The sequence below is a fragment of the Cladophialophora yegresii genome (genome assembly GCF_000585515.1).
Source record: "Cladophialophora yegresii CBS 114405 chromosome Unknown aczIN-supercont1.2, whole genome shotgun sequence".
Taxonomy (NCBI): Eukaryota; Fungi; Ascomycota; class Eurotiomycetes; order Chaetothyriales; family Herpotrichiellaceae; genus Cladophialophora; species Cladophialophora yegresii.
This window is the reverse complement of record NW_006913046.1, coordinates 793,531-802,412: the sequence shown is the minus strand read 5'-3', so window position 1 is coordinate 802,412 and position 8,882 is coordinate 793,531. Positions and strand designations below refer to the sequence as shown.

At 54.5% G+C, this 8,882-nt stretch overlaps 4 protein-coding genes across 4 annotated transcripts; 2 read left to right on the top strand and 2 right to left on the bottom strand.

Annotated features, from left to right (window-relative positions):
- Positions 1 to 439: 439 nt before the first annotated feature.
- A1O7_02206 (prefoldin subunit 4) lies at positions 440 to 1,194 on the top strand (the record flags this gene model as incomplete). The annotated part of the gene is made up of 4 exons (XM_007756240.1): positions 440 to 457; positions 535 to 663; positions 820 to 887; positions 1,002 to 1,194. The coding sequence occupies 4 exons, from the start codon at positions 440 to 442 to the stop codon at positions 1,192 to 1,194; spliced, it is 408 nt and encodes a 135-aa protein (XP_007754430.1).
- A 396-nt stretch (positions 1,195 to 1,590) lies between these two features.
- On the bottom strand, positions 1,591 to 2,727 carry A1O7_02205 (uncharacterized protein; the record flags this gene model as incomplete). Its single annotated transcript, XM_007756239.1, has 1 exon — positions 1,591 to 2,727. The coding sequence occupies one exon, from the start codon at positions 2,725 to 2,727 to the stop codon at positions 1,591 to 1,593; it is 1,137 nt and encodes a 378-aa protein (XP_007754429.1).
- Positions 2,728 to 3,277: 550 nt separating this feature from the next.
- A1O7_02204 (uncharacterized protein) lies at positions 3,278 to 4,315 on the bottom strand (the record flags this gene model as incomplete). The annotated part of the gene is made up of 1 exon (XM_007756238.1): positions 3,278 to 4,315. The coding sequence occupies one exon, from the start codon at positions 4,313 to 4,315 to the stop codon at positions 3,278 to 3,280; it is 1,038 nt and encodes a 345-aa protein (XP_007754428.1).
- Positions 4,316 to 6,437: 2,122 nt separating this feature from the next.
- A1O7_02203 (uncharacterized protein) lies at positions 6,438 to 8,467 on the top strand (the record flags this gene model as incomplete). The annotated part of the gene is made up of 2 exons (XM_007756237.1): positions 6,438 to 8,407; positions 8,443 to 8,467. The coding sequence occupies 2 exons, from the start codon at positions 6,438 to 6,440 to the stop codon at positions 8,465 to 8,467; spliced, it is 1,995 nt and encodes a 664-aa protein (XP_007754427.1).
- Positions 8,468 to 8,882: the final 415 nt, after the last annotated feature.

Genomic DNA, 8,882 nt, shown 5'->3' with positions numbered 1-8,882 from the left:
TGCAGAGGACGGCAGGCTTCAAGAGCGTCAGCAGATGTATGCAGAGGACGGCAGGCTTCAAGAGCGTCAGCAGATGTATGCAGATGGATCAATGGCACCGGTGAGTACACGGCGTTTAGGTCGATCCTGTGGAAGCGTCGAAAGTACTTGGTCGAAAGGAGAAAACTAACGTGCAGTGGAAATTCGGAAAAGAACGCCAGCTGATTGGACGCCGTCACGTCAGTTTCTCCATTTCGGACGAATGATTCGCTTCAACATTCAACTTCACTTGGTCCTCGGGTGCAGCGGACACAGCTAAAGCACACACTCTTACGTCCCTTCCCATCGTATCTGACTGTGAACCTTACTATTGCTACTTGAGTCCCAGGGTTCAGAGCCACTCACCTGTTCCCCGCTAGCGACATAAACCCAAAGACACCTACTCATTCACTCACTCACGATGTTGTCAAGAAGAGTGGTAGGTTCCCCTATTCGTGGCCCCATTCCTGTGCCTCCGCTCTATCGCGCTTCATCCTAACATGTGGACCCTCACAGCTTTCGCGGGAAGAAGAGTCCGAGTCCACAGACGCAGAAGTCACGAAAGAGGACCAAGACAAGATCAACACCTTCTCCAGGCTGCATAACCGGAGCAAAGCCCTCGAAGAGGAACTGGGTGCCAAACAGGTATGTAGTTGGCATTATTCACCACCATTACCACGACGCAGAGCAGCACGGCCGAGATATCACCACTGTGCCGTCACTGTCGTCGTCTGGCGAAACTACACCAACGCCCAGGATCTTTTTTCCACCAGCCAGGGCGCTGCGCTGACCACCCCGCAGAAAGACAAAGAAGACCTCGAAGAACTGGCCACGGAACTCGAACTCGCGGATGAGGATGAATTGATACGGTCTGTTGACCAGCTTTTTTTGTGTTCCTGATCTCGTCCTGCATGTTGCATGACTTGGCACCTCTATTCCAGCTCCACTGTGGTTCCGATTCTAATCCACGGGTTTAATTCTAGGTACAAGATCGGCGACTCGTTCATGCACCTGCCGCTCAGCGAGGCGCAGGATCTCCTGGCCGAGCAGACGGGCGAGATTGAGAGCGAGGTGTCGACGTTGGAGGAGCAGCTCGAGGGGATCAAGGAGGAGATCTCGACACTAAAAGCCCATCTGTATGCGAGGTTTGGGAGGGGGATCAATCTCGAGGCATAACCGAGTATTCAAGTGTGAGGGAGAGGCATCAATCTCGAAGCGTAGCTCCAGCTATAGGGGAAGGCCAACGAAGCATAGCACCAAGCGTGAAGGGCAATGTTGTCCTACTACGCTACGACCTGTGGATATCGGTCTCGAGTACTCCGTATGAAGGAACTCAAAGTGAGACTCGCTTGACGGGCACCATTGCACACGCTATCCATGGCCGCGGGATCATCAAACACACTATCCGCCCCGAAATTTGTACTCACTGGGTCTCCAGTGCATGAGTTACAGTATCATCATATACATATGCAGCATGTCCGACAAGATGGCCGCCAACGCCAGCTGTCGATGAAACTATCAGAAATCGGTCACCGGGCTTGAATCTCAAAAGGAGGTACATCGCCGCTCATTCTACAGCTTACTCTCCTTCTGCTGCAACCGCACGACGCCCTCCTGCGTGCACGTAGCGATCAACACCCCCTCCTTGCTCCAGATCCTCTGCACGACTAGACCCCTCCCATCCCCAGCCCAGGGACTCTCCATCTCCGTCAACATCCACTCGTCCGCGCGGAACGACCGCGGATTGTGGAAGAAGATGGTATGATCGAGCGACACCATCATGCCGACCCGCCGATTATCCTGCTGGTGCTCCAGCCGCTGGGCCGGCGTGCGCGAGGAATCGAGCTCCGCGTCTTCCTCTTCCTCCTCGCGCCCGATCTGCAGGAGATATTCCTCCATCTGTTTGCGCTCCGCGTCGCTGCCGGGAAACCGTTTGAGCAGGCGCTCGATGTTCCCCTTGTTCGCGAATCGCTGCAGACCGTGGACCCGCGAGATGGTGCCGATAAAGTACGAGTCGGACATGTATGCCAGCGCGGAGAGGTGCGCTTGGTGGTTATCCCCCGGTTGATTTGCGCGTTGGCCGCTTTGCAATTCCCCCTCGCGCACGTTGGGCGGACAGTCGCTTATGCGGCCGCGGGCGCGGATCCACTGCCGCAGTTTCCGGCTGGACGGTTCGCCCTTGTGGAGGGCGGGCGAGCGCACGGATTCGAACGGCCGCTCGTCGCCGGAGATTTGGTGGCGGGCGGAGTCCAAGTCCGGTGGGGGGATCACGTCCTGGGGCATCGGGACGGCGTGCTCGACTCGCAAAACACCGCCGGAGTCCTTTTTCATAAAGGAGAGCGTGGTGGTGAAGATGCAGGCCCCGCGCTGGCGAGCTTGCACTGTTCTTGTGATGAAGCTTTTGCCGTCACGGACTCTCTCGACGTGGTAGAGGATCGGGATCTCGCTATTTCCTGCCAGGACGAAGTAGCAGTGCATGCTGTGCACGGTGAAGTCGGGAGGGATCGTGGCTTGGGCGGCGGACAGGCATTGCGCGATCGCGGCGCCGCCGAAGATGCCGCGGGCGCCGGGAGGATGCCATAGCGGGCGAGCGTTGGTATAGATGTCGGGGCCGATGTCGCTGAGAGGCAGCAGAGACAGGACGTTTTCGATCGGCGAGTGGTGAGGGAGGGCCTTGGGAGGCTTTATCAGTGTAGCGTGTTTCGACATCTTGACGGCTGCAACCGGGGTTCGAGAGGAGCGAGGTGAGGTGAGGGTGGGAGAAAGCGCAGAGCAGGCCTATTTCAAGTGCAATTTGAGAGCCTCAAGTGAGACCTTCGACGACTGCTAAGGCTGTCTCATCCTATTGTCGCCCGACTCGGATGGGCAGTCAACCATCAAGGACACAATCCCGGAACATCAGCTCAAGGCTTGGGTCAGAATATACGGATGGTCGCTGACGGACGTGTGTCGGCGTCGTGTGTGATTGGGCGACGTGAAGATGAGCCGAGGCACTCGCGTCAATTTTCCGTGCAGAAGCGGACGAAGCATGGCGGTAGCATGGCCCATGTGCATCGGGGACCGATAGACGAATTCCACCGGATCATGCACAACGTAAATTAGGTATCATCTACTCTGTACCCTTGGTCCGGGTATGTTGTAGGGCATATACATTTCCAACCCTTCGTTTAACTTTCGTTTGTCCGGAACACGCCAGATTCCATATCCACACCCAGACGCCTCGCTAAATTGCCAAACACTTTTGAAGAAACATCCTGCCCTATGCATACCTCGTGGATCCTGTTGCCCAAGCTGGCTGTGAGGATTGAAAATATGATGGAGATTTGCCTGAGCTCGGAGTCTGTGGCCATCCACCATGCTCAACTCCAGGCGTCGGCGTCAGCAGAATCGACGAACGCTCGATTTCTTCCCGTCGTCGTTCTCGAGGATTCTTGAAGCTCTGGCTGTCCACAGTCGGGCTCCGGTCTCTTGTTATCTTGTTCAGGACGCTCCACCTGCTGGGATTCGTTGGCAGGCTGCCACTGCGAGGCCGCATGCCAGGCTGGACAACCTGCAGTCCATCATACCCAGGGGATTCGTCGCCATCCGCTGGCCAACTGATGTGGTAGGTGCTTTGAGAGTTGCGGTGGTCATTGTGGGACTCTCGCGACGCTTCCCTGTTGAGTAATAGCCGCAACAACTGTCTCCGCTGCGCCTCGTCTTCGGGTAGGTTGTTCGCAGTCCAAGCACTCGTCGGCAGCAGTTCCGTTGTGGACGTCGCATCCCCATAGTTGCCGTAGGAGCCTCGTTCCCAACGCTGCACATGCTGTCGCCTTTGTCTATCCAGCTCTTTGACTTTGTTTAGCTTTCTGTATATGATGTAACTCAATCCGGCCGCGCCAAGGGTGGTAGCACATGCGATCACCAGAGGCACATATATATAGATCTGCGTCGGTATGGGAAATCTCTTGTGAAGGGCGTGGTTCATAACCGTGGCAAATACACCCATGAAAGAAGAGGTAAGAATCGGGAGAAGGACAGCGTCGAAGAGGAACAGCAGACTGCGGCTGAAGTATGCAATTACTGCGCTGGCAGCGTAGCCGACAACGAGAAGGGCTGAAGCCAGCACGGTCAGGAAGGTCCGCGGTACTTTGATGTTATCGGTGGCCGAGGTGAAGACCAAAGCGAACACAATATATCCGCCTAATGCAAGCCATGAGGCCGCGGTAGCAAGTGTTCGAAAATACCAAGGTAGGGCGTCGCGTTCGGTGTACAGATCAAAGAGGGTCTCGCGCATTCGCTGGTAGTTTCGTGGCATTCTCCTTCACGAGAGGCAGGATGGGACTATCGCGACCATTCGCGAAGGAGGCGAGGTGATCTCAGGACTGATGGTATCTTGTGAAGCTGAGCTCGCCCTTCGTGGCGCCTTCTGGGGGTGACGAGGCTGCCGAGCCTGGAATGCCTAAAGTGAGGAGTAATACAGATGCTTCAGTCAGCATTGAAAGAGTTAGCTCTGCACAAAAGATGCAGGACTACAGTAGTTATCCAGCCGGCCTATGTGTAGGATCGTGCATGAAAGGAACGAGAAGAAGGGTAATTGCTGCGGTAGGTGGTCATCCCGAGGGCAACACAGAACAAGGCATCGACGTCGTATTGCCAGGGCCAAGCTGGCGCAGTTGTGAAAATGCCAAAGGGCAGTGTGACGAGTACAGTATGCGCGCCAGCTGCGTTCGGTCAAGACCCTCGCAACCTTATCATAGGCGAGGGGCACCCAAGACGGTGCCTGTCTGCAGCAGCCACAGGCCCTAACCAAATCTTGTAGGGCTGCCAGGCCCGAGTCTCGCAACACAGGCACCTTGTAATTTAGGGACTCAGGCCTTTGCGACGGTGTCGCTTCCACCGCTTCCTGGGTTGGAGCTTACGCAACTTCGGCGTTACCACGTCTGCTTCCCACCGCTACTTTTTGCGGCGTCCAGCAGCAGCGCCTTATCCACGTATTCATCGTATGACCCCCGCAGTCCGAACGAAAACCCAACTGCTGAGCACAACCCCAGTATCAAATGCGTTGCCATCCAACTACGAAGCCTACCATCGTCTCCGATTAGAACTGACCAATTGTCCCACGAACGGAAAATGCAGCACAAATGCAGCGAGATGATCCAACTTTCCAGCCATCTCGTGCTCCGCGTTGGGATGAATGAGGGTCTGTCGTACAAAGAGCTGGGCTGAAGACGAATTCAGGTTCCGAAAGAAGACCTCCTTCTGGCCATCTGCTAGCATTGTCCATTCTCGAACAATTAGGTCTCTCTGAACCTCATTCCCTGCACGGCGCCACTCGTGTACTGTGTATTTCGGCACCTCAATAACCCCATCCTCGGGTCCACAAATACCAGCTCGATCACCCAGTCGGACGAATGCGCGTCCTTGCAGAACTTGGAGAAGCTCTGTGTGAGTCTCGTGCCAATGTGGCTGCGAGGTCCATCTGGAGGCAACCGGCAGGGTGATGGTCACACAGTCGGCGTTTGAAAGGTCATAAATAACGGCCTCGGAACCTGATCGCTCGAATACCTTGAGGTGAAAAGTCTGTCGCCTCATGTCTGCCGCCCCAGCGTTGCGTGATCAGCTAGGTGAGGTCCCCGTTATGTACCATCGCGAGTTGCGCCGGGATGCCTTTTGAACGCCCACCGCCTCACAAGGCTGACTAAATGGTTACAATTGTGCCAACTGATGGTTGTGGTGGTCACCCAGTGGCACACGGGGACAATTCCGCAAGTGCATGATCACGGCTTGACAGTCAACCCACCCTATGATCCACCAGAGGTACTGCATCGTGCATTCTTCGACTTGTATCGGAACTGCTTGGTGTAGACTGGTGCATCTGAAGTCAGACAGTTTATCTGTGGCAAGAGGAGAGATCCGAAGTCTTTATTCGCAACAGGTTGGGAAGATGCCGTTGTTTATCTTTCAGCCTCGCGTCCGGCTGTCTACTTTCCACTGTCGGGGCTTGGGGGCTATGAGCAGACGAACGCCTCTGGTTCAAGCACTCCCTAGCATTGCTGAACAAAGCGAACGCTGATTGGCAGCGTGACGCCTGATTTAGCACAAGGCACACATGTCGACCGAAAACGGGTCGATATTCTCCAAGTCCACGCCTCGTTTGTTGCGCCCAACTTGTGAAGGAGGAACAGCTTATTGGATACCTAAAGCCTTTGTCTCAGCGACTCTGGTGGCGGTCGTATGTGTCTGCACTTCTTTTGCCCAACGCAAAGTCTAATGATGTTGTTCAAGAGCCATGGCTTGTCGAGGCTCGGCGACACCGCTCTTAGTGGCAGCCATATCAAAATCGTCTGTATCCCAGCCTGAGAGCCGGACTTTCGTCGAGCTTTTGCTGCTTTTGTCTCCCTATATCGCAACTCTGGAATACGAATGATCTCAGCCAAATGCTGGCTCACAAGATCGCAAGAATCCAACAGCTGACGAGTGGGGTTTATGAGGAAGCACCGGCCCCTCCACGAATCGACCTTCAGCCTCGCTTTCGTGTTGAGACTATCACAAAGCACGATAAGGCTTTGGCCGAAACCTACCTGAAAAGAGAGGCCTCAGCTGCTCGCGTATCTCAACCTCTTCTCCGCAGAGTCAAATCCAAACTGACCAGGCCGGACAAGACGGTGACTTTGACCGCTCTCTGCAACCATGTACACATTGACGGCTGTACCGAAGTCGCGCAAATCTACATCGACAGACTGTCTATAGATGCCGCTCAGTCTGCTATACAGTTCGCACTACCTGACGATCTCCTGTTGGCCGCAATCAAAAACGCAAATGTTAACCTGGTGCGGCTGCTCGCTCCATTCACGGCGGAGGAAGCTGTTACCGCCGCCCTCGAATCTGCTGTCCTCAGCGGCAATCGAAACATCGTCACAGCGCTACTGGAATATGGCGCTGATGCAAACACGCTCGATCACGGTTGCATGTTTCGACTTACTGAAACAGATCTTGGCCTATTTCAGTTGATCCTTCAAGCTCCCAGGCCATTCCGCCATGAGGCTTTCGGCAACCTCTGTGTCATCGCTATCCAACGTGGCGACTCGGCTGCCCTCCATGTGCTCCTTCGAAGCATTTCAGGTTATCAGATATTTCGCGATGGCACGGGCCCTTGGAATCGTGACAGTCTTCTCGCCACTGCGATCGGCTCTCCCGATAAAGCAGCTTTTTTCGCTGTTGCTGCTGCTACCTGTAACTGGCCTTTAAGTGACGCTCGCCTGTTTTTGCAAGTTCTAGAGGCTCCGGATCTGGACAGCTGCCTGGCTAAGGACATGCTGGAAATTTTGCTCTGCCTCGGTGATAGCATGGCTCGATCTTCCCAGTCAGATCAGGAGATGCAGGCAACACTTTGTCACTGTATTCAAATGCAAGCAGAAGATATACTGCGTCTCTTGGTGTCTTATGGCGTGGAGATCTCAGCCGAACCACTACTGCTCGTGTGTCAAAGTCAAGATATGAAGATGCTTGATACGCTGCTGGCTGGTAACCTCCGAGGAGCAGATCAAGTAGTTGCGCGTATTTCGCACCTGCAGGGACAAGCCCAGAGGGAGATGCGCCAGAGAGTCATGCGTCGCTTGCTGGCTGGCGGGGCTGATGGCGTTTGGAAGCACAGCGAACTCGTCAAGGCGGCCTCAGAGGGCCAGGTACACTGGGTCGAGGCACTGATCGATGGTAATGCTTCGGTCGATTATCTTAACGGTGCTGCTCTTGTGGAGGCTGTCTCAGTAGGGCACATCCCTATCGTTCAGAGACTCTTATCCCGTCCAGTGTCCCTCCAGAGCTTACAAGCAGCGTTCCCAGGTGTCCGGCAATTGGAGACTCTGCCCCGTCGCCTACTCGCAAGGCTCTTCATAAATCAGGGTCTCACAGGGCAGTGTCTGGACGAGGCTCTTAATAGCGAACTCTGCAATTACTCTTACCATCGAGACCCCGAACTGGTGGATATGTTGGTCAGCGCTGGTGGCCACTGTGACGACGTTTCGCTTACGGTCGTCTTCGAGCACCGCGATGCCGGCATTTTCGACAAAATACGTCTCTCGAAAACAATCCTTCCCGAATCAGCTTCGCATTGGTTTGAAGGCTGGCATCGCGTTCTCTTCTACCACATTCAGGAAAGGGACGAACATGCAGCAGTGTCGGTCGCTTGCCTGAAGATGATACTGTCCAAGTTGAACCCAATGGAGGGCCTTTGTGGCGCTCATGATGGTGCTCGCCAAGTTGAATGTTTCCATCAATTCTTTGAACGGGGTGCAGAGGATTTTGAGCTGCTATCAGCATGCATCAGATGGGCGCAACGCATGGACAGCCTCATACTCACCGAGCTTGTCCTGACCGCCGCTTATTTCTGCGACCTTGATCGACTCCAGTTAGTCGTCAGGTCTAGACCGCTCAGCAGTCCAGTGCCATCGCACTCCTCAACTTCTAGCCAGGGGCTTGCAGTTATCCGTTTGTCCAGCGAGCACTCGAATCAGTTCTCCGATGTCCATATACCTCCTTTGCTCCAGATTCACTCGAAATTTTCGGATGCACGGACTGCTGAAGCCTTGAAAGTGGTTTTTCGTCAACACCTACGTGGTACGTGTGAAAGTCATCTTGCGACCAGACTGCTGAAACGGCACCTCGAGCAATGCTCACAGGCAATCCCGTCAGGCGAACAATGGCCTCTTCTGACGATACAATACCTCCTGTCTCAGCCAATCGAAGTGACACGGCCAGAGTACAACGAATGTCTGAGTATGGCTATCGTCTTTCAGCAGTGGCTGGTCCTTGAATCACTGCTGGACAGGCAAATTCCGAGAGATATGCTATCCTCCTTTCTGTTGGACCAAACCTCTTCACTC